Source organism: Scyliorhinus torazame, chromosome 28 (assembly GCF_047496885.1).
Source record: "Scyliorhinus torazame isolate Kashiwa2021f chromosome 28, sScyTor2.1, whole genome shotgun sequence".
Taxonomy (NCBI): Eukaryota; Metazoa; Chordata; class Chondrichthyes; order Carcharhiniformes; family Scyliorhinidae; genus Scyliorhinus; species Scyliorhinus torazame.
In genome coordinates this window covers 13,203,432-13,228,014 of record NC_092734.1, presented here as the reverse complement: position 1 = coordinate 13,228,014, position 24,583 = coordinate 13,203,432, and the positions used below count along the sequence as shown (strand labels likewise).

General features: G+C 46.5%; 1 protein-coding gene across 1 annotated transcript in view; it reads right to left on the bottom strand.

Moving 5' to 3' along the window:
* Window positions 1-24,583, bottom strand: part of zswim8 (zinc finger, SWIM-type containing 8) — a 199,523-nt gene that overhangs the window by 115,001 nt on the left and 59,939 nt on the right. The window contains 1 exon segment of the mRNA XM_072491513.1: window positions 10,107-10,201. Within this exon segment, the coding sequence (XP_072347614.1) occupies window positions 10,107-10,201 (95 nt within the window).

The window sequence follows — 24,583 nt, the reverse complement described above, 5'->3', positions numbered from 1 at the left end:
GAGCGAGCGAAACAGAGAGCGAGCGAAACAGAGAGCGAGCGAAACAGAGAGCGAGCGAAACAGAGAGCGAGCGAAACAGAGAGAGAGCGAAACAGAGAGAGAGCGAAACAGAGAGAGAGCGAAACAGAGAGAGAGCGAAACAGAGAGAGAGCGAAACAGAGAGAGAGAGCGAAACAGAGGGAGAGAGAAACAGAGAGAGAGCGAAACAGAGAGAGAGAGAGCGAAACAGAGGGAGAGAGCGAAACAGAGGGAGAGAGCGAAACAGAGGGAGAGAGCGAAACAGAGAGAGAGCGAAACAGAGGGAGAGAGCGAAACAGAGGGAGAGAGCGAAACAGAGGGAGAGAGCGAAACAGAGGGAGAGAGCGAAACAGAGGGAGAGAGCGAAACAGAGGGAGAGAGCGAAACAGAGGGAGAGAGCGAAACAGAGGGAGAGAGCGAAACAGAGGGAGAGAGCGAAACAGAGGGAGAGAGCGAAACAGAGGGAGAGAGCGAAACAGAGGGAGAGAGCAAAACAGAGAGAGAGCGAAACAGAGAGAGAGCGAAACAGAGAGAGAGAGCGAAACAGAGAGAGCGCGAAACAGAGCGAGAGAGAGAGAGCGAAACAGAGGGATCGAAACAGAGCGAAGCAGAGAGAGAGCGAGAGAGAGAGAGAGCGAAACAGAGAGAGAGAGAAACAGAGAGAGCGAAACAGGGAGAGAGAGAGAGAGAGAGAGTGAAACAGAGGGATCGAAACAGATAAGAGAGAGCGAAGCAGAGAGAGAGAGAGAGAGAGAGAGAAAAACAGAGAGAAAAACAAAGATAGAGAAAAACGGAGAGAAACAGAGAAAAACAAAGAGAAAAAGAGAGTAAAAATGAGAGAGAGAGAGAAACATAAGGGAGAGAAACAAAGAGCGACAGAGAGACATACACACTTGCCTCAGGTTTGCTGTTGGGGGGGGGGGGGGAAGCATGGTGGCGCAGTGGCTAGCACTGCTGCCTCACAGCGCCGAGACCCCAGGTTCGATCCTGGCTCTGGGTCACTGTCCGTGTGGAGTTTGCACATTCTCCCTGTGTTTGCGTGGGTTTCGCCCCCACAACAGATGTGCAGGCTAGGTGGATTGGCCACGCTTAATTGCCCCTTAATTGGAAAAAATTAATTGGGTACTCTTTTTATTTTTTTTTTTTAAATAAATAAAAATGGTTTGCTATGGGGTTTTCAATAAAGGACGGGATCACTCCAAAACTAAGGGTTGGGGGAAAATATGGCACCAAAGGGGGGAAATCAAAAATTACCTGTTTACATACGGGTGGCGAGATGAGAAATCAGGGCGGTTTTGAATTAAACCCCCCCCTCCTGTCCATAACAGACTGCATATCTGCCTTAGTGGCACAGTGTGAAATCCTATTGAGAACACTTCTGTGAAGTGTCTTGGGACATCTGACTACCTTAAAAAGGTGCTATGTGAAATTGCTATTATGGTAGTTATTGATCAGTCGTTGGAAGAATTTAGACGGTGGTCACAGAGTTATCCAAGTGGAAAGGCAGGGAAACCCTGTGTCTCATTCTGTTCTCATGGTTTATCAGCCACCCTTAGTTGCTGTCTAATTGGCCAAAGGATCTATTACGAGGGTCTGAACTGCAGCTTAGCAATGACCACACACTTGCCCCTTGAAAGGAGGAGGTGAGGCTACATAAGACCATAAGAACTAGGAACAGGAGTAGACCATCTGGCCCCTCGAGCCTGCTCCGCCATTTAATGAGATCATGGCTGATCTTTGTGGACTCAGCTCCACTCTCCGGCCGGTACACCATATCCCCGAATCCCTTTATTCTTTAGAAAGGCATCTATCTTTTTCTTAAAAACATTTAAAGAAGGAGCCTCAACTGCTTCACTGGGCAACGAATTCCAGAGATTCACAACCCTTTGGGTGAAGAAGTTCCTCCTACACTCCGTCCGAAATCTACATGCGGCTATATTTCAACAAAATGCATTTCATAGAATTTACAGTGCAGAAGGAGGTCATTCGGCCCATCGAGTCTGCACCGGCTCTTGGAAAGAGCATCCTAACCAAGGTCAACACCTCCACCCTATCCCCATAACCCAGTAATCCCACCCAACACTAAGGGCAATTTATCATGGCCAATCCACCCAACCTGCACATCTTTGGACTGTGGGAGGAAACCGGAGCACCCGGAGGAAACCCACGCAGACACGGGGAGGATGTGCAGACTCCACACAGACAGTGACCCAAGCCGGAATCGAACCTGGGACCCTGGAGCTGTGAAGCAATTGTGCTATCCACAATGCTACCGTGCTGCCCAACAGGTGATTCCTCATTACAATGCTACTTTCTTCATAACCATATTCCTATAAAACACTCCTGATATCAGTGATCCAATGTTTATGATAAATTAGATCTGTAAGGGCCCTTTCTGATGATGCCCATATTTCCCCTTTCTTAATTTTTGCCATTATCATTTTTGATCCATGGATGCTTAATGGACATGTAACTTTATGTCCAGCAGCAAACAGAAGGAGGTCTTCAAGAAGTTGCAACATGTTATACGGTGTTGCTAGCTTTGGACAGTGAGACCCGGACTTTTCAGCACCCACGAGGTGGGGTGGCACCTGGTTCGATTGATTGGTGGGCAATGAATTGGCCCAAAGGGCTATATTCTGCCTGGTAACAGGTGGTGATTGGATCCTGCCCGAGTGAGGTGACTTCCAGAGACCTAAGGAAAGCAGAGTTTGACTCCAAGAAGCACAGGGACAAGGACTTGTTCCCTCTCTTCTCTCTCTCTCTCTATCTAGAAAGGCTGCGAGTTGATATATTTCTGACCCTACAGAGATCCTGAATGAATGAATCTACAGGGAAACCGTTACGGGCTGCAGTAAGAGACCTGGATCCGAATCCTTACTTTGAAGGACGTTCTGTTTAAAGACAACCATCGGGAACAAAGACTCTTTTTCCTTTTACCTATTATTTTCACCCTCCTCTTCCCCTCTGTGTTTGTCTGTCTTGTCTGCGTGTGTGCGCATAGGGCGGGGAAAGTTAAAGTGGGGGATTAGGAATTAGTTAATAGTTAACCAGTCATATTTGCTGCATACTTCATTACAGTTCTTGTTATAAATAAACAGTAATTGTGTTTACATTTACAAACCTGTTGACTGTAATTATTGGGCAGCCGAAGACTTTGGATATTTTTCTGAGAGTTATTGGTTAATTAAATTGTGTTGCGACTCCAGGTCAAGTGGGGCTGGAATTAACCGCACCCTAGCCCAGGGTGTTGTAACAGATCTTACCCAATTTTCAACAGGTAAGCCAGCTGTGAAAGCGCCGTGCACGTAACTGACAACTCCAAATGGAGTTGCTGTTCAGTGATTGGAAAATAGACTTAACAGCATGTCGTCTGGACTGTCTGTTTAAATCCAGCAGCTGAGTACTGTAATGCTAATACCCCACAACCCAGCAATCGCAGAATTCTGTAACCATTACTTTCCAATGATGCTGAAAGCCAGCGAATCAGAAGTTGCTCAATGAAATACAGGACTTGCAATGAAGGATTGGGGTGTGTTAACATCGGCAGATTGCGAACAGTATTTGCAAACGACACACTTCACTGCACACAAAGACTGGATTTGCCCTGAAGACTCTTCATATTAACATGCCTGGGAAAATGAAATCCATTAGCTCAACCTCTACCCTCATAAGAACGAGAGGGGAGGGGGGGATTCAGCCCCGTGGGGGGGGCATTCAGCCCCGTGGGAGGGGGGGGGGGCATTCTGACCCCCGTGCCTATCACACCATTTAATCCGATCACTGCAGATATCTAATTTAGCTCCGCTTACACATCTCGGTTCCAAATCCCTTAATGGCAAAAGCAATCTCAGTTCTGACATTCCCCCCCACCCCATCGCACCAATCCAAGCCTCAACAAAGTTTTGGCCGTACACAACGATCCAGATCTCCACAACCCTTTATGTGACGAAGCGCTTCCCGATATCCCCTCTCCACCCTCAAACAGTCTACCTCTCATTTATTTTTTGATTATGCCCCCTTGTTCTGGACTCTTTCTCTCTCTTCTCCTCTCTCCCCCCCACCCCAATTGGAGGTCCTTATTCTGCCTGCCCTAATTAAAATTTTAATTTGTATATATACGGTCGTCCATACTTTTGATCCATTTAAGAAAATATGAGGAATAGCGAAAAGAAGGATATTTTGTTGAGGTGGTATGATAATAATAATAATAATCGCTTATTGTCACAAGTAGGCTTCAATGAAGTCACTGTGAAAAGACCCTAGTCGCCACATTCTGGCGCCTGTTTGGGAAGGCCGGTACGGGAATTGAACCCGCGCTGCTGACATTGTTCTGTATGGTTCTGCATTACAAGCCAGCTGTTTAGCCCATTGTGCTAAACCAGCCCTAGGCTGAAGTAACACGAAGTAACATTGTGTGGGGGGGGGGGGGGGGGGGGGGGGGGGGGGGGAGGAGGAGAGAACGGAAGGGGCACAACACCAGCATAGTTTTATATCTGTACAAAATATGGTCTTGGTGAATGTATTTAAAAAGGAGAATGAAAGATGTAGGGAAACGCTCCAACTCCAGTCAAGGATCCACCATTTTAACTTATTTTTAGTCACACCCAATTGAGATGTTCCTGCGCTAAATAAACCATCGTAATGGATATGCGACACAAAGCCAAACATTCTTCAAGCACGGACATAACTACCAAGTATTTTATCCAAATAAACCTTCATTGCGCTGTAACATTTCTGCTAGTCCTTACAATACTCTACGGGCAAGCTTTTCCATGCCAAGCACATAACTTGAATGTTGGACCAAAAAGTCATCACACACACATGACACATACTTGACCCATTTTATTGCACTGCCCTGCACGACCACGTTCTTCCAGGTTCCTCCCGATTGCTATTCTCTGGCCAAGTCAGTGGTCACAATGTGGACAGTTCAGGTCAGGAAGGGCCCAGTCAAACAGTTTGCCAGCTCCCATCTGCTGGTCACACATCATGGCAACTTTAGCCAAGTTACCAGAGTGTAGTCAGTGACAATTGAATCATACTCCTCTTGCTTACCACACAATAAACAGAGAGAAGACATAATTCATTTACAACAAGTTTTAGAATTAGGTTGATAACGGTTAGTTTTTTAAAAAAAAACAAGACTGCATCAATTAATGTCACCTTCATTACAGATTTATCATCAATGGGGTACAGCATGTCAAACCCCAATGGCTAGTATGTTTAAAAAAATAAAAAAAAACAGAAAACAGGTTGCAACTTCTTACTAACACAAAACCCCACTCCCCCGATCCCCGCCGGGTTCCCGTTTATGTGTACCCATTGACCACGTTCAGTCACGCTATTAAACAAAAACTGGAATAGCTGCAGTCGCGGCCGTTTGCACTGCGGAGGACACAAACCCAAGAGAACATTTCAGAACAATTGCAGCCCTGGCCACTTATTCAGTTACCGAAACCTTGTTGGGCGCTTCCTTTGCATGGAAGTCTGAGGAATCGCCAACAATGCATCATGACTACCTCAGCTCTGGGTCGTGGAGCTCAGCAAAGCACCAGTTCAACAAGATTTCTCTAAACCTCATTCTGAAACCGAGCTTCGCTTTGCTGAAAACTGTAGATTTTGAGAGATGCGCAAGAGCCGCTGGAGGGGGAAGCTTTGAAGGCAGGAACCAAACTCATCTGCTAAAAGTAAAGCTCCATCTAAATTGGCCAACCTCAAACCGTAGCACAAGACAAACTGTTTGCGGAGGCTGATTACAGACAAAACAGGCAGTGATTGGTCTCCAGCTCATTGAGAGGTTGGTCAGTAAAGCAAGGTACTCTGTTTGGCTGGTTAACAAAGGAAAGCATAAGTATCACTCAGCGGGATATGGCAGAGTGAGGTAGGAGGCAGGTCTAAAAATCAAATGGTCGATCAAAAATAGGGCACTTTGTAAGATTACAGCTGGACAGGGAGTAAGGAACTGTCCTGTCCTCAGGAAAGAAGTAAGTCCTGTCTGTACCCATGAAGCCGTGTGAACAAGGTGTCGTGCGAGAGTACCTTTAAGAAATGGGTGTTTATAAATGGGTGTGCATACAAATATCTGTAGTGAGACTACCTTTAAGAAATGGGTGTTTACTACTGCAATGATGTCAGAGTGGGTGGAGCTGGGTCGTCTGTCAGCTTTTTACTTTCGTTTTTGAGCAGGCTGCAGGGTGTGTTTTTGTGTCGTTTTCAGTGTGGGAGCTGAAGCCAGACAGAGCAGTTGCGCTCTCTGCCATCAAAAGACTATCTCTTGATCATTTGGTGAATTCATAATTATAAATGTTCTCAGTAGTGAATGTAAACCGAACGTGCTTCTGTTGAAAGGTGTTTTTAAGTCTTATGGATGTTAAAAGGAAAGCTTAAAGGATTACTTAGTGTTGTATTATTTGGGGGTTGTATTTGAATTAATGGTTGCTCAGATGTTCACTGTATGGTTTAAAAAAGTTAACTTGAGTTCATAGAATAAACATTATTTTGTTTTAAAAAATACTTTTCCATTTCTGCTGTACCACACCTGTAGAGTGGGCCGTGTGCTCCCCATTCCACAATCTATTAAAAGTTGTGGGTCAGGTGAACCCCATGGTTCTCTAAACCCTGGCCCATAACAAAGGGGAAATTGTAACGGATGTAAGAGACACAGGAGAGAGGGGAGTGGCTTGGGTCCAGATGGGTACAGTGAGGCTTCATAGCAAATGTAGGAAGAGCTACAGGACGGCTCTCACAGATTGAAAATGATCTGACACACAGCACGGAAAACAGCCACACAAAAACAACAACAGGTTCCAAACCCACTGCCACAGCTACTGGGTCACCTCAGTTCCCAGTGCTTTGTAGTCAGTTCTTCGCAAAAAATAGCCAGCAATAAACTAGCACATCCCCGTGGGTGCATCTAAGCAACTTTGTAGTGTCTTGCAAATATAAAGTAATTTAAACTGCCCCTTTGGTGTATGTCTAGCCAGACGCAATTACACAGTGGCCCGATGGAAATTACTTTTCTAAACGGTTCCTCAAGCAAATAGCACCTCTGTTGAAATGAAGCCTATACTTGGAGGACTTCTTTATGCACTGCCTAGCCTGGTAATAACAGTCATTGGAAGCTGGAAGTCTAACTTTACTCTCTCCAGCGCTGCCTCTTAAATGCTCAGTTCCTTGAGGAAAAGAATGGGAATACACAAGAGGAAGCAGAGAGAAAAGAAGGTTCACACGTACACAGCATCGTTGCATTTTCATGGGGCCTCAGTATTTCAAAGTCAATGAATCACTTCTTTAAGTGTCGTCACTGTTGTTTTACAAACATGGTCCACCCGAATAGACCCCGGTTAACGCTTCATTGAAAAGGTGGCGCAGGGCGCCGAGGACCCGGGTTCGATCCCAGCATCGGGCCAATGTCCGTGTGGAGTTTGCACATTCCCCCCGTCTCTGCGTGGGTTTCACCCCCACAACGGTAGCGCAAGTGGACAGCACTGTGGCTGCACAGGTTCAATTCCCTGCTGGGTCACTGTCTGTGCGGAGTCTGCACGTTCTCCCCGTGTCTGTGCGGGTTTCCTCCGGGTGATCCGGTTTCCTCCCACGCTCCAAAGACGTGCAGGTTAGGTGGATTGGCCCTTAGTGACCAAAAAAAAAGGTTAGGAGGGGTTATTGGGTTACGAGGACAGGGTGGAAGTGAGGGCTTAAGTGGGTCGGTGCAGACTCGATGGGCCGAATGGCCTCCTCCTGCACTGTATGTTCTGTATTTTATGTTCTAACCCAAAGATGTGCAGGGTGGGAAAATTGGCCGCGCTATAATTGCCCCTTAATTGAAAAAATAATAATTGGGTATTCTAAATTCAAAAAGAAAAGGTGGGCAGTGCACTGCTCCCTCACCAGAGTGTCAGCCTAGAATACATGCACCATTCCTGCAATAAAATACTTGACCCCAGGACCTTCCTACTCGAGGGTGCACCCATTGCTTCTGATTTAAAGGCCAGCGGTGTCCCAGATATATCTGTGGGGTCTCAGCCTAAGCTCTCGTCAGCAACTCTTTGGACTCGGGCAAGTGAGCACACGTCCAGCAGGAGCTGCAATTCCATGTCAAATACATAAACTCCACATGCTTGGATTTCTTAGTGACTTCATTTGGAAGCACACCAATATCGTCATGGAATCCTGCAAGTGTCAAGGCCCCAGACAAACCCCCCCCCCCCACAAATTAACAAAACAAAAGATTTAAAAAGATATAAATTTCATTTGGGTGTTTGATTTTCCTGGGGTAGAATTGCTCACACGTTCACTAATTAATATGGGAATCACAGCATCAAGTGCTCTTTTAATACAGCTTTAATCTCCATTACAGATCCTTCACACAGCAGTAGTCCTAATTCCACAAACTGCATTTCACAGTCATGTTGCGGCAGGGACTGTGAAATACGGCGGGCCTTTCAAAAGGTCCATCGACTTCAGCGTAACCGGAAACTCCGGAAGATTCCGCCCTTTGCGCCTACCCTGCTCCGATATCATCTCATCCTCTCTTCTTCATCGAACCAATTCGAAAGTGTAGCCGTGGCCTCCGCTTCAACCACCCAACCCCGGCCGCCCTGATTTTTGGGTACGGTTCGGCAACAGCTGCCCCCAATCAAGCATTCGGCTAAGGTGCCTTCTGCCGACGGAATCTATTGCGCCATTTTCTCCATCGCTGCATTTTGCACCAAGGCATATCTCAGTGGGGAACCTCTTTCAAAACCTACGGAAATGGCAATCCACTCATAGCTCATGAAACATGACCCCAAGACTAAGAAGATTTTGAACATTTAGGGCAATTGTTTATCGAGCTCCATATAAAATCTCACTGTATAGCCAATAATGTGGAAGCTTTGTGTTCAGACTGAAAATCCCCACAGAGGAAATAAAATGTGCATGTTTTGCTTCAATAGAATTCACAAATAGATACTTCTAGGCAGTGGTGTAGTTGTATTGTAACTGGACTTGTCATCTCGAGACTCAGAGTTTTGCTCTGGGGACCTGGGTTTGAATCCCACCAGAGCAGATGGTCAAACTCAAATTCAGTCCAAAATCCGGAATTAAGAGCGTAATGATGATCATGAAACCATTGTCAGTTGTAGTTAAAAACCCATCTGGTTTATGAATGTCCTTTCGGGAAGGAAATCGGCCATCCTTACCTGGTCTGGCCTACACGAGTGACTCCAGACCCACAGCAATGGGGTTGACTCTGAAATGCCCTCTGAAATGTCATTCCATTCAAGGGCAATTAGGGATGGGCAATATATTCTGGTCCAGCCAGCGACCCCCACATCCCGCAAGTGAAAAATAATTCCCTCTATTTCACTCTCTTTTTGCAGAACCACAAGTTGCAATGTGATAGTCCAAGGCTGCCGGCCATGGTAACTCACCAACAGCTAGACAGATAAAAGCGCGATTAAATGGCCAACAGGGCAGGCAAGGGTGGCAATAGTCCATGCAAGCGGAATAAATCCTACTGTCCGATTAGGGCCTGGCCCACCCACTCCCCAACACCCACTGAACTCCGACCTAAAAGCGACAACCAAAAGTTAAGGGAAAAATCAAGTTTTTAAAAAGCCAAGAGCTGACAAATAAGAAAACCTCTTACTATGGAATCAGAAATGCACACACAGAGGCCGCCCATTCAGCCCATCGTGGCTGCGCCAGACAAAAACGGTCATCCATCTCATCCCATTTCTGATTGACAATTCCTGTAAGACGTTGATGCCCCCTCGGTTATTAACCTCTCTGCAAAGGGGAACAGAGTCTTCCTATCGTCCAGACCCCGAATGAATTTACATACGTCAATTAAGCCTTCCCTCAGCCTCCTCCGTTCGAAAGGAAGCAACTCCACCTAAATCTTCCTCCCTTGACGAAGGTTCTCCAGTCTTGGCAACACCCTCGCAAATCTCCTCTTGTGAGGTGCCACTCAGGGTGATCTTACTAACCCGTCACACTTGGCCACCCTCCAAAACCTTTGTATGTTTGTGAAGCAGGGATGGCTCAGGAAAATACATGACCTTTCAAGGGGCTGGGGGGCTGACATTTTAAAATCAACAGCTTACCTATCTGCAGTGGATCCTTGACTGCGCGCACTCTGAACAGTTGCTCCCCCCTTTGGAATTCATCGGCACTGCCATTCGCCAGACACGAGTATAATCTGAGGATGAGAAATATATTGTTGAATTAAAAACAGCTGCAAAGTGGATTGGCCACGCTAAATTGCCCTTTAATTGGAAAAAATTAATTGGGTACTCTAAATTTATTTTAAAAATTAATTTTTTTTTAAAGTTGAGAAAGAGGGAAGAAAGGAACTGATTGGAAATAAATGACGTCGAATCTGCAGCGCCAAAAAAAAAAAAAGCCAAATTGGCAAAACGGGGTCCCGGCCCAGTGTTTATACAGCACACAAGTCCATTCCAAACCTGCTTCATCCAGTCCTACCAGCCTAACCTTCCGTCCCTTTCTCCCTCGTCTACTTAATCCTGTTTCCCCTTAAATAGTTTCCCCTGGGCTGCTCGACCAACAGCCCCCTTCGGCAGAGGGTTCCGCAATCTCGAGAAGGTTCCACTGAATTCCGGAACAGATTTATTCATTTTCTAAAAATAAATTCAGAGTACCCAATTAATTTTTTCCGATTAAGGGGCAATTTAGCGTGGCCAATCCACCTACCCTGCGCATCTTTGGGTTGTGGGGGCGAAACCCACGCAAACACGGGGAGAATGTGCAAACTCCACACGGGCAGTGACCCAGAGCCGGGATCGAACCTTGGACCTCAATGCCCTGAGGCAGCAGGGCTAACCCGGGGGGGGGGGGGGGATTTCTCAGTCGAAGTGCAACCAAACCGCAACGTGTTTGTATCTTCTTCCGACCAACGCCAAGCAGGAAGACAGCAATAAGTGTTACAAAAACAGAAAATATTGGACAATCTCCGCAGATCTAAATCGAGACAGCAACTCCATAAGAAACGCACGAGATTCGCTGAGCATGATGGTCTGCCGGATGGGTATGGACAAGTTAGCAGATACCGGAATGTGCGATTGGGCTGACAAGTGGCAGATGTCGTCAAAGAGGGGCTGGGAGCGTAGGTCAAGCAATGGGATCCACATTAGTCAGGATTCAGCATGAGGGGAGAAATCCGGGAGAGACGCCATTGGAAAGGTTGCAAAATCTATCAGTGCAGGCAGCCATGCAACTAAGGAAGTATAAGATGGGGTAAAATTCCTGAAAGTAACCACGAACAAAAGTATTGGTATTGTCCCAGCTCAGATATTGCACAGATTCTGCAACCTTAATTTAGGCTGTTGTGTTATGTACTCTGGGATAACACGGGCTGCAACTTGATGCAGCTTTGACCAAAAGATACTCCAGACTTTGAAGTAAATTCAATGTGATTTATTGAACCATCAGCACAGTTCTCTACGAGTTCGCCTCTTCTGCTAATCTTGCTATAGTAACTCAGTCTAACTAACCAGTCTGCTCTAAGCCACGTGGTGGGTGTGATGCTTCTGATCTGCCCCTGTCCTACTCTCGAAGTGTCACCTGTGGAAAGAGACAGAGCATGTGTGCCCTGTCCTTATATATGGGTTGTGGAATGCCCCCTTGTGGTAGTGTCACCGCTGGGTGTCTTGACTGCCTATTGTGTGTGTTCATTAGCTGTATGTCTGTATGTCATGATGTCTCTGGTGCTCCCTCTAGTGTTTACTTAGTCTTAGTGTATTTACATTAACCCCTTGTGTATTTACAGTGATGCATATCACCACATAGACCATCGAACAAAAAGGAAGCGGTTGACAATATTTGCCCTGAGGAATAGGAAGCTGACAGAAAACTGTGCTTGTGCCATCTGTCAGCATCCTTCAATGCCAGCGACACATCTGGATGAATGTCGACTTCGCCTCAGTGCTGCCAACGTTTATATTCCCCAAATTACTGCGCCAGAATCCAAAATAAAAGCAAAACACTGGCGGCGTGTGTGGAGAGAGAAACCGAGTCAAGGCTTAAGAGTTCAATAAGACTCTTCTTTGGAGCCCTCTTCCGAAGAAGTCGTACAGACTCGGGGTTTCTCTCTCCACAGATGCTGCCAGACCTGATAGCCAGCATTTTCCGTTTTCCCTTGCGTCGGAATCAACCTCACTTCAATAAAGCCCTGACGCATTGCGAGTTCACCAGCAAGGAATGTAGGCAAAGCTAGGCAACTTGGGCTGCTGAACCGGCAAAGGGACTTTCTGGGGGAAATTTTTCAGCCTCGAGTCGGACGATGAAAAACCTGCCAAGAGTATTAAAGTAATTCACAGAGGCCTACTAACTCCACGTGTACACACCGTTGAGCCGGCACGGCCCTTGCAAAGAGCACCCCACTTAAGCCCAAGCCACCACCCCATCCTCGCAACCCAGCAACCCCACCCAACCCAACCCTTTTGGACACTAAGGGCAATTTATCACGGCCAATCCACCTAACCTGCACATCTTTGGACTGTGGGAGGAAACGGAGCACCCGGAGGAAACCCACGCAGACACGAGGCGAACGTGCAGACTCCGCACAGACGGTGACCCAAGCCGGGAATCGAACCCGAGACCCTGGAGCTGTGAAGCGCCAATGCGTGGCCTAGCCAATATTCATCACCCAATCACCAGCAAAATCAGCATACTGTTTCACTGTCGCTTGAGAGATCCTGCTGCCTACACCAAGTGGCCATTTGGTGTTTAGTTGCACGAACTAAAACAATCATTTGCACTTCAAAGCAATTCACTGCACTTAAAACAGACACACAAATAACACACTGAACAAACACCAATTTGTCTATTGACGGAACGATTCACAGCTTTGTCCAAATAGCTATTGGGATTGTACCGCAGGTCGATTCGCAACATTAGCACGGCTTCTTTCTCCGCAGATGCTGCTGTATGTTTGCAGCATTTTCGGCCTTTAATTACTGACTCACTGGTTCTCTTCTGCATAGCCCGCCCCTCCCTGTGCTCCGAAATTCCCTCTCCAAACCTCCCTCTACTCTCTAAAATCCACCACTTTGACCGAGTTGCTAACCCATCGTCCGGATGTGCGATCAGAGCCAAATTTTATTTGATAAAGCTCCTGTGAAGCATCTTGGGATGTAGCCACTATGTTAAAGGGGCTATATAAATGCAAGGTGTTGCAAAAACATTTTTTATTTAAAAAAAAATTTAGAGTACCCAATTCATTTTTTCCCAATTAAGGGGCAATTTAGCGTGCCCAATCCACCTACCCTGCACATCTCTGGGTTGTGGGGGTGAGACCCACGCAGACACGGGGAGAATGTGCAAACTCCACACGGACAGTGACCCAGGGCCGGAATCGAACCTGGGACCTCGGCTCCGTGAGGCAACAGGGCTAACCCACTGCGCCACCGTGCTGCCTTTGCACAAACAAAAATGACCATTCACAATTTAAACACCAATTTCAAAAATCATCAATCAATTTACCAGAATTTGGGAGCCAATTCCAAACCTGTGATCTGATGGGTCTTGTGCATGCCCAAAAAAAATGTCCATGAAATGGTAGGAATGAGTTGGGCCTAATCTACATACAGTCTACCAAATAAACAGTCTACCAAATAAGCAGAGGCTCCTAATGTACCTCAATCAGAACCTGCAGGTTCTGCCTGTGTGGAACCCGTATAAACCAGTCCAAGGCAGCTGCATTTTTTTGCCTTGGTCTATAGCCCCCATCTAGTGAGATACGGGTCAGTCATGGCCCAGTGGGTAGCACTCTCACAAGTTCAACGCCCACTCCAGGGCTTGAGATCAAAAGAAATCAGTGCCGGCACTCAAGTGCGGTACTGAGGGAGCACTGCACTGTCGGAGGTGGCATCTTTTGGACAAGACTTCAAACCGAGGTCCAATCTGCCTCCTCGGGCGCATGCAAAAGATCCGATCGCACTATTTCGAAGAATTATCCCTGGTGCCCTGGTCAATATTTACCCACATCACAAAAAGAGGTTATTCGATCATTATCCCACCGAGGCCCACTCTTCCTTCACCCCACAGCTCCATAACCCCACCTAACCTGTGCACATCTTTGAACATTAAGGGACAATATTAGCACGACCAATCCAGCTAAACTCAACATTTTTGGACCGTGGGAGGAAACCGGAGCACACGGACGCAGGGAGAACGTGCAAACTCCACACACACACACAGACAGTCACCCTCGGGTTGGAATCGAACCGGCATCCCTGGCCCTGTGAGGCAGCAGTGCTAACCCAGATAACTCCACTCGGCCAAAATTCACGAGCAATTTGGGGAGCGTCTTGTGACATTCTACATTTAATGGCCAATTGTAAAACTGAAAAGGTGGTGGCGAGCTGCTATCGATTGACCAGACCATGTTCTCTGGAGTCAACAGGTGATCACACCGAAACATAAATCGTTTTTAAGCGCGTTGGCAGGGTTGATGCTCTTTCCCTTAGGCAGAGAGTTTGGAACTAGGGGACATTGGCTGAGGATAAGGGATTGGTCATTTAGAACTGAGGAAATGAAGACAAATTTCTTCACTCTGGGTGGGGTGGGGGGTTATGGATCTTTGGACTTCGCTACTCCAGAGAGCTGTGGATGGTCAATCATTGAGCATATTCATGACTAAGATCAACAGCTCCTGGAGCATGATGGGAACCAAGGGATACGGGGATAGGGTGGGAATGTGAATTTGAAGTAGAAGGTAAGCCATGATCTCATTGGATGGTGGAGCAGGCTCAAGGGGCCAAGTGGCCGCTTCCTGCTGCCATTTCTAATGCTCCTATGGCATTACCAAGTGGGCACCCTGCCATTCTATGAGCAGTTACCGCTGGGGGATTGTTAGACTAGAATCGCGCCAATTGCTCATTGGGTTTGCGGAGTTGGACAGCCACATTCAAGCCTGCCGGTCTAGTAATTTGTGACAAGGTCTGGCTACATGCTAGCTAAAGTTTACACATTTCTCAGACAAAGGATATCCTGGGAGATTGCCAGGGCAATTCACTGGAAACTCTTCCCTCAAGGCCGCCAAGCTTAAAAACAATTGCTGCCTCGGATTGATCAGCGCAGGTTTAACTGCAACAGTCTTAATCACTTTGGTGACAGCACCGCAAGAATAAAAAACGCCAACAACAACAACCTCTTGCAGTTGAATAGCAGCTTTACAACATCCCAAAGTCATGTTGCTGGCCCTTAACGAAACAGGTAGCAACGCCCATCAATCCTGCAGCCTGACAAGTGTCAAGTGAGAGGTGTCCAGCTCGGAAACGTTGATCAGGGCTGCACAGTGGCACAGTGGTTAGCACTGCTGCCTCAGGCTTTTCCCCAGGGTAGAGGGGTCAATTACTAGGGGGCATAGGTTTAAGGTGAGAGGGGCAAGGTTTAGAGCAGATGTACGAGGCAAGTATTTTTACACAGAGGGTAGTGGGTGCCTGGAACTCGCTACCGGAGGAGGTGGTGGAAGCAGGGACGATAGTGACATTTAAGGGACATCTTGACAAATACATGAATAGGATGGGAATAGAGGGATACGGACCCAGGAAGTGTAGAAGATTGTAGTTTATTCGGGCAGCATGGTCGGCACGGGCTTGGAGGGCCGAAGGGCCTGTTCCTGTGCTGTGCATTTCTTTGTTCTTTGTTTGTTCTCACGGCGCAAAGGTCCCCGTTTCGATCCCAGCCTGGGGTCACTGTCCGTGTGGAGTTTGCACATTCTCCCTGTGCCTGCATGGGTCTCACTCCCACAACCCTAAAAGATGTGCAGGGTAGGTGGATTGACCATGCTAAATTGCCCCATAATTGGAAAATTGTTAATTGGGTACTCTTAAAAAAATATGTTGATCAACAATTTATATTCATATAGCACCTTTTTAAAATTCATTTATGGGATGTGGGCGTCGCTGGTTAGGCCAGCGTTTATTGCCCATCCCTAGTTGACTTTCAGAAGGTGGGGCGAGCTGCCTTCTTGAACCGCTGCAGTCCTTGGTGTAGGTACACCCCCGGTGCTGTCAGAATGTTAAGTTCCAGGATTTTGACCCAGCGACAGTGAAGGAACGGCGATCTATTTCCAAGTCGGGGTGGTGAGTGACTTGAAGGGGACCCTCCAGGTGGTGGGGTTCCCAAGAATCTGCTGCTCGTGTCCTTCTGGATAGTAGTGGTCGTGAGTTTGTACGGTGCTGTCTAAGGAACCTTGGTGAGTTACTGCAGTGCATCTTGTAGATGGTAGACACGGCTGCCACTGTTCGTCGGTGGTGGAGGGAGTGAATGTTTGTGGAAGGGGAGCAATCAAGCGGGGCTGCTTTGTCCTGGATGGTGTTGAGCTTCTTGAGTGTTGTTGGAGCTGCGCTCATCCAGGCAAGTGGGGAGTATTCCATTACACTCCTGTTCACTGTTGTTATGTAAGAAACACAGCAACCAATCTGCACACGGCAAGCTCTTACAAACAGCAAAGTGATGATGATTGATAATCTGTTATTTGTGATGTTGGTTGAGGGACAAATATCTGCCAGGTCATCAGGGAGAACTCCCCTGTTTCTCTTCGAAATAGTGCCACAGGATCAGTTAGCTGGGGCATCAGTTTAACATCTGGTCTGAAAAGCGGAACCCCCAACACTGCAGCAGCCCCCCCCTCAGTGCTGCTGTGAAGCGTCAGCCTCGACTTCGGGGCTAGGAAAAAGGGGCCTTGCCTCCCCATCTCCCGTCCAGGTAACTGCCTTTATTTGTGTGCGCTGGGTAAGGGAATAAGGTGAATCGCGAGTGGAGTACAACTTTGCTGTTTGCTTGATAAATGGAGGATGTAAAAACGGGACACAAAGCACAGCACTTCAAAACACTGTGGCAATTCAGCAACACTTCCTGTTCAAACTATGGTATTCTTGCTTGGATTAGTTCAGAACAGGAAATGCCTGCAAAAACTCTCCAGCACGTACTGTAAGGCAGAACAGTGCCGTGTTAACCATCGGTACAGATACACTTGAATGAGTCAAGAAACTAAACAAGTTTATGAAACAAAATACAATTCACAAGAATTAACTTGGTTAACTGGAAGTCTGAAAACTGGACACGAACAAATATAGTTTAGACTACAAATTGTCATGTGAGTGGTTTTAAAAGTTAGGGTGAATTGTCACAACACCCGGGGCCACTGCACGGTCAATTCCAGCCCCGCTTGACTCACAGTCGCAACAGCGGTGAAATTAAATTTTATTTCAAATACTCAAGGCCCTTGGTTGAGCCCAATAAAACATTGCCACCAGGTTTGTAACTTTAGCACAAGTAACCTTTTATTCTGTACAGCATTGTAATTAAATAATTCAGAAAAATATAACTGACCATCCACTACCCCTTTCCCCAACCCCCACCTTTCTACCGCGCCCAACTCTCCACACGCACACATCACATCAGTTCTTTCACTTCAGCAAGCAGGTGGGACACGTCCAAAGGTTTTTCCACCCAGTTCTCTCAGAAAGCATCACGCAGGAACTAAATCACTGACCGTTGTCAGGCAAAACACTGTTCCTGGCCAACTCACCAGTTGCCAGGTAACCAATCAAACCAAGTCCCTCCAAAGCTGGTTCCTAAGATCCACTCAGTGCCAAAGAGTCTGGCTTCTCCTCTGCCAAACACAAAACCTGGGAGCACAGTGTCCTGACAAGAAGGCTGCTGCAGCGAGTCTCCTGCTTAAAGGCACATCCCGATTATGGGTCTATGGACCAAAATAATTTTTTAAAAATAGAATAAAAGAAATGAGAGCAAGAAAATAAACAGGAAGGACTCATGGTGTCATGTACACAGGCGTACAATTCACCGGTTCACCTCTCCGGACAGCAGTTCCTCAGATACAACCCAGATACAACATTAAAGCATTACTGTATTCTTCAAGGACTTTTTACACCCAATGTTTTACATTTCTATAGCACCTTTCATGATCCCAAGACATGTGAAAGTGCTTCACAGCCAGTGGGGTTTGTTTGAAGTGTTGTAACGTGGGAAAACAGTCAACTTGTGCGCAGGAAGCTCCCAAAATTAGCAAGGTAATTATGTGCAGATCATGATGTTGATTGAGGAATAAATATTGTTTGGGTGGGGGGGGGGGGATGAGAACGAATTGAAATAGTGCCATGGGATCTTACACATCCACCTTCGAGGAGAAGCCTGGCCTTTGGTTTAATGACTGATCCGAAAGACTCCAACAGTGCAGCACTCCCTCGGTACTGCCGTGGCGTGGCAGCCTTGATTTTTGTGCTCAAGTCCTGGAGTGGGGCTAGAGCCCGAGAGCCAACATACCACCAACTGAGCCACAGCGGACACCGACAGAGGATTAACTCTGTTGGCCACATTGACAAATTAGATGACTACAATTGTGGAACTGTTTGAAAGCAGCTCAGCGTCACAGAAGCATTAGGAAGCAGGAATCGCGAATAGAGCAAAGCATACAACAACGCCCTGGCTTTCAGCCAACCAGTTGTCAGGCTTGCATGCCAAGGACTGTTGAGAGAACACTATTTGTGCCAATCTCAGCTGTAAACGTAGATTTAAAAAAGTACTGACAGTACACGCAACAAAGCTCAAAAAATAAAACACAAGCTTCACCGATATGGGATCCAATTTCTTGATGAGAAACTAATTTATACAATGCACTTTCCGTTGTAGAATTACACTTCGGCTCCTAATAAAATGATTCGCAACCACTGTCGGGTTAAGATGCAGCCTTTAAAATTAAGGCTTCACCGTAGCTCAGACTGATTCAGTCAATCATTTTTTTGTTCGGCGAGTCATGGGATGGTCACAGTTAACTTTATCGTCTCCAGCCCACTCATTTTTGTTTTAACAGTTTCCACAAACAACTTTTATCCCTGCCGCATTTGGATCAACATAAGCCAAGGCCACAAACTTTGAAATCGTGTCCCGTACGCCCAAGGCCTCCGTCATCAATAAATATCAGGCAGAGCAAGGGTTCTCGGAGAACTCCTCGACAAACCTTCTTCTACCCTCGAGGAACATCCATTAGCTACATCCATTTCCCATCACTCAGGCGATTCCGTGTCCATGTTGCTGCCGTCACTTTATTCCACGAACTTAGAACATTCCTCAAGACTGTTCTGCAGTACTTTATCAAATGCCTTTTGGAAATCCATGTACACCGCATCTAATTGAAATAGTGCCATGGGATCTTACACATCCACCTTCGAGAGACATCTGGCCTTTGGTTTAATGTCTGATCTGAAAGACGGCACCTCGAACAGCACAGCACTCCCTCGGTACTGCGGTGGTGTGACAGCCTTGATTTTTGTGCTCAAGTCCTAGAGTGGGGCATTACCCTCATCAACCTTCCTTCCCCCCCCCCCCCAAAAAAAGCCAGCAAGTTAACAAGAGTTGCCAACTGCGATAAAAGGCATTCCTGGAGATTTCATCACATGGCTTGCCCCAAGGAGCGATGAGACGAGGTAACATTCTCCAGCGTCGTGCCTTTCAGGGAAGGAGGGGGAGAAACAGGAGTGGGAATCCAAGAATTTATCTCGGGGGGGCTTTCGGGTGGGGATGGGGGTGCTGCTTGTGTGCGAGTGTTTGTGGAGTTGAGTGGGTTGACTGATTATAATTCCAAATGGTTACCGTTGCTCCATAAATTAACGGCACACACAAACTCTACCAAGAAAGCTGTAACGCTGCATAAACTGAACGCACTCAAATTACGTGCAATGCAGGCATCTGGAGGCCTGTTGTAGCGTTGAAGTTTACAAGCCTTAATATCTCTCCTATAACCTTGTTTGCTGAAGAAATGTAGAAGGCGCTAAAAGCAACCACTGATACAGATCGATAAATCTAGTGGAGTGACTAACACTAAATTTGTTTTGCGTTTCGATAATATATGATTTAATCTGCAGGATTGGTGGATAATGAAGCCACATTGGTCTGTTGGGAGTAGGGGTGGTCGAGTATTGGAAGAAACTGAATTAATGGAAACAAAACAATTTATAAAAAAGTCACTAACTTTGGTTTTAAAAAGGCAAAATGGTTCTTTGTTTGAGTAACTGAAAAATGGGCCATGTGCAGAAAACTGTTTAAAGGTTGGATTTATTACAAATCTCACCTACAGAATCTCACAAAGACTAAATGTTGACACAAATTGGCTTCAGTGTGTGTGGCACCAATCACAGCATTTTCCTCATTCGGAGGCCAGTTCTTTTTGTACCTGTCCTTTGAAATAGCTTCCTTAGGCAAGCAGAGCGCCCCACGGCAATCTCGGCAATTTGCAGAGATTGTGCAATAGGAGCAGAGAGCAAAGAAGGGAGAACTGAGGGGATTACGGGAAAGATGGGCTTCTCGAAGTGTGGTGATATGCCTGTGCACAGTTTTGTACATAGTTGTCTATCAATGTATATAGTTATTGATGCGACCTCCAACCAGCTAGTGGCGATAAAGATCTACCATGTGACTCAAGCTATCCTGCATTTGGAATAAGTAGTACAAGAGGATAGTCGCACTGGAAGTAGCTCCAGGAGAATTCAATTAATTCATTTATTTTGTTACCGTTTGTATCATAGTTCATCAGTTATCTTTCCACGTGTTCAACTTGTTAATAAAACATCTTAGTAGTCAAAGAACTAGATGTTCTGTGTGCATCTGTACTATGGCCACAACACAGAATATAACACGAAGGACCTGTGGTCGCAAGGATGAACATGATGAATCTAAAGTAGTGCCAGATGCAGGGAGCTGTAATTCAGACAAGATGGGTAGTCCCAGGGTATTAACACCATAAGACCATAAGACAGAGGAGCAGAATTAGGCCACTCGGCCCATCGAGTCTGCTCCGCCATTCAATATTGGCTGATATTTTTCTCATCCCCATTCTCCTGCCTTTTCCCCATAACCTCTGATCCTTTTATTAATCGAGAACCTATCTATCTCCGTCTTAAATACACTCAGTGATTTGGCCTCCACAGCCTTCTGCGGCCAAGAGTTCCACAGATTCACCACCCTCTGGCTGAAGAAATTCCTCCTCATCTCTGTTTTAAAGGATCGTCCCTTTAGTCTGAGATGGTGCCCTCTGCTTCTAGGTTTCCCTACAAGTGGAAACGTCCTCTCCATGTCCACTCAATCCAGACTCTGAACCTGCCCGGTGTACATAAAAAACATTTATCTTTTTCTCATCTTTCCCTATCCTATCATTGACCTATTTTGCTTCACCCCCTCTTAAACAGTATAAAATTAATCACATTTCTCCCTTTCTTCAGCTCTGGAGAGTCACACAGACTCAAAACGTTAGCTGTTTTTCTCTTCACAGAGGCTGCCAGGTCTGCTGGGTTTTCCCAGAATTTTCTGTTTTTATTAACTATTTTCTATTGGCTGTAGACATAAAGCTGTCTTATCTGAAAAGCTTTCGATTCGGATTTTGGGAGACCAGTGTTTAAGTTTTATGCTCGATGAAAAATGGTGATAGACGTCGAAGAACTCGCAGCATCTATAACGTCTGCACAAGCTCCTTCAGGAAGAAAGGGAGTGAGGGGGTTATGGTCACATTGGCCCATCGTTTGGAGGCGTTCCCTACAGTTACACGAATTTCAGCTCCCTTATCCTGCATGAGGCGAGCCTCTTCTCGTGGTCTCCAAACACATAGCCAAAAGAGTGGGATCCCCCGTGCAAATGCACACGAACTTGCTCACGGGTAGCAGTCTCCCGCTACCCAAACTAAAAGGAGGTCCAAATTAAAAATGGCAATATTTCAGTAGGTTGGTTAGAGTTTTGGTGCAGTCACCGTAACATTGTTGGTTTAGATATCTAGCACCAAAATGCTACAGTAAAATTGCACTTAACCCAATATACTTCAGTGCTGCCTAATTACATAGACCTCAAAATACTCCCACTACCATCATTAGTCAGTGATCCATAACCAGTTCTTCACCCTGGTATTTAATGGGCTTTCACTAGTCAACGCCAGCTTTGAAGGAACAGTATTTATAATTGCAATTCTGCTTTTCTTTTAAATGTTGGATCGAAACCTGCTCCCATCTTCCCTCATCAGACTCTGTCAATATAACCCACTGTTCCCTTCTCCCTCGTGAGCTTATCTTCTAGAATATATCTAGACTATTTTCCTCAACATCTCCCCGTGATAGCGAGTTCCACATTCTTTTTTTTTTTATAAATATAAATTTAAAATACCCAATTCATTTTTTTCCCCCAATTAAGGATCAATTTAGCGTGGCCAATCCACCCACCCTGCACATCTTTGGGTTGTGGGGGTGAGACCCACGCAGGCACGGGGAGAAATGTGCAAACTCCACACGGACAGGGGGCCGGGGCCGAACCCGGGACCATGGTGCCGTGAGGCAGCAGTGCTAACCACTGCGCCACCCTGGAGTTCCACATTCTCACCACTCCCTGGGCCAAAGACCTTTCTCCTGAATGTCTTGATGACCATTGGCGGACATCAGTTATGCTCCTTCCCACCAGTGCGAACATTCCCTTTGCATCCACTCCTGTCCAATCCTTTCATAACTTTAAACAGCACAAATGTGCAATATCACAGATAATTTTCAAACTTATTCAAGGTATTTAAAATTATGAAAGGTTTTGATAAGAGGGCATGCAAAGAGAATGTTCCCAACATTTTGAACAATTCCTCAGCCTTCTATTTTCAAGAGATGTCACCCACCTGTGCAGTCTAACCTCTCAGTTCTGGTTTCACCGTTGTATATATCTTTAGTGCTACATCCCTACTGCCTTTATATAATATGGTGATTGGCACTACTCGCTGTTCTCAAAATGTGGTCTAACCAAGGTTCGATACAAGTTTAGCGCAACTTGCCTACTTTTCAATTCTATCCTTTGAGAAATAAAAATCTTTCGGGCCTGGTACATTTTATTCCCCCCATAAGCGGCCTTAAACGGACCTGCAGAATCCTGGCTGCTGCTACTGCTGTGCATCCACACGAGAGGAATGTAATTTTAACAAAAACTTTTCAATGCTGAAATCACTGCTGTCATTGTCTTATGAGTTAGTACAATCTAAAGCGGGTACAAGTTCTAAACAAGGTGCAGGGACGGTAAGCGAGACAAAGCTGTTGGTGCACTAATCAGTGAGAGTGGAGGGCAGGCTAACAAAGTGGTTGGAAGTGGCACGGTACAGAAGCAAGAAAGTTATGCTGAAACTGTATAAAACACTAGTTCAGTCCCATGGTAGCACAGTGGTTAGCCCTGTTGCTGCACAGCTCCAGGGCCCCATGTTCGATTCCCGGCTTGGCTCACTGTCTGTGTGGAGTCTACACATTCTCCCCATGTCTCCGTGGGTTTCCTCCGGGTGCTCCGGTTTCCTCCCACAAGTCCCAAAAGACGTGCTTGTTAAGTGAATTGGACATTCTGAATTCTCCCTCAGTGTACCCGAACAGGCACCGGAATGTGGCGACTAGGGGCTTTTCACAGTAACTTCATTGCTTGTTAATGTAAGCCTACTTGTGACACTAATAAAGATTATTATTATAACTGGAGTATTACATTCAATTCCGGGTACTGTGCTTCAGGAAGGATGTGACGTCTTTGGACAGGGTGCAGGAAAATACGTTTATGAGAGTCATGTTACATTGGAGGAGCAGGGGTTGTCCTCCTCAGAGAAGGTTGAGGGGGGATTCGATAGAGGTGTTTAAAATCATGAGGGGTGTGGGCAGAGTAAACAGGGAGAAATTGCTCCCATTGATGGAAGGATCAAGAACCAGAGGTCGGCGACTGATGAGGAATGGCAAAACGAGGAAAAACCTCTCCCACGCAGGCTGTGGGTTAGGATCGGGAATGCACTGTCTGAGAGTACGGTGGAGGCTGGTTCAATGAAGGCTCTCAGAATCATAGATTCAGTGTATGCTTACAGTATAGGGAGGAGGCCAGTCGCCCCATCGAGTCTGCACCGACCCGCTGAAAGAGCGCCCTGCTTAGGCCCACGCTCCCTCCATGCACTGTAAATTCTATGATTCTATGTGCTATAAAACCTGCAATTTCTGGGCTGTAGGCAAAGCAACACTCACTCCAAACTAACTCCTACTGTCCCGGCTCTGTACCAAAGAACAATACAGCACAGGAACAGGTCCTTCGGTCCTCCAAGCCTACACCGGCCATGATACCACCCTTGGCCATTGCACTCAGCACTTTCTTGTGCCGTATCCCTCTATACCCATCCTATCCATGTGTTTGTCAAGAGGAGTTTTGAACGCCGTTAATGTATCTGCTTCCACAACCTCCCCTGGCAACGCGCTCCAGGCACTCACCATCCTCTGCGTAAAAAACCTGTCTCGCACGTCTCCTCTAAACTTTGCCCCACAAACCTTAAACCTGTGCCCCCTGGTGACTGACCCCTTCACCCTGGGAAAGAGTGCCTGCCCATCCACTCTATCCATGCCCCTCATAATCTTGTAGACCCCGCAACCTCCGTCGTTCTAATGAAAACAGTCCGAGTCTATTCAGCCTCTCCGCATAGCTAACACCCTCCAGACCAGGCAACATCCTGGTAAACCTCCTCTGCACCCTCTCCAAAGCCTCCACATCCTTCTGGTAGTGTGGTGAC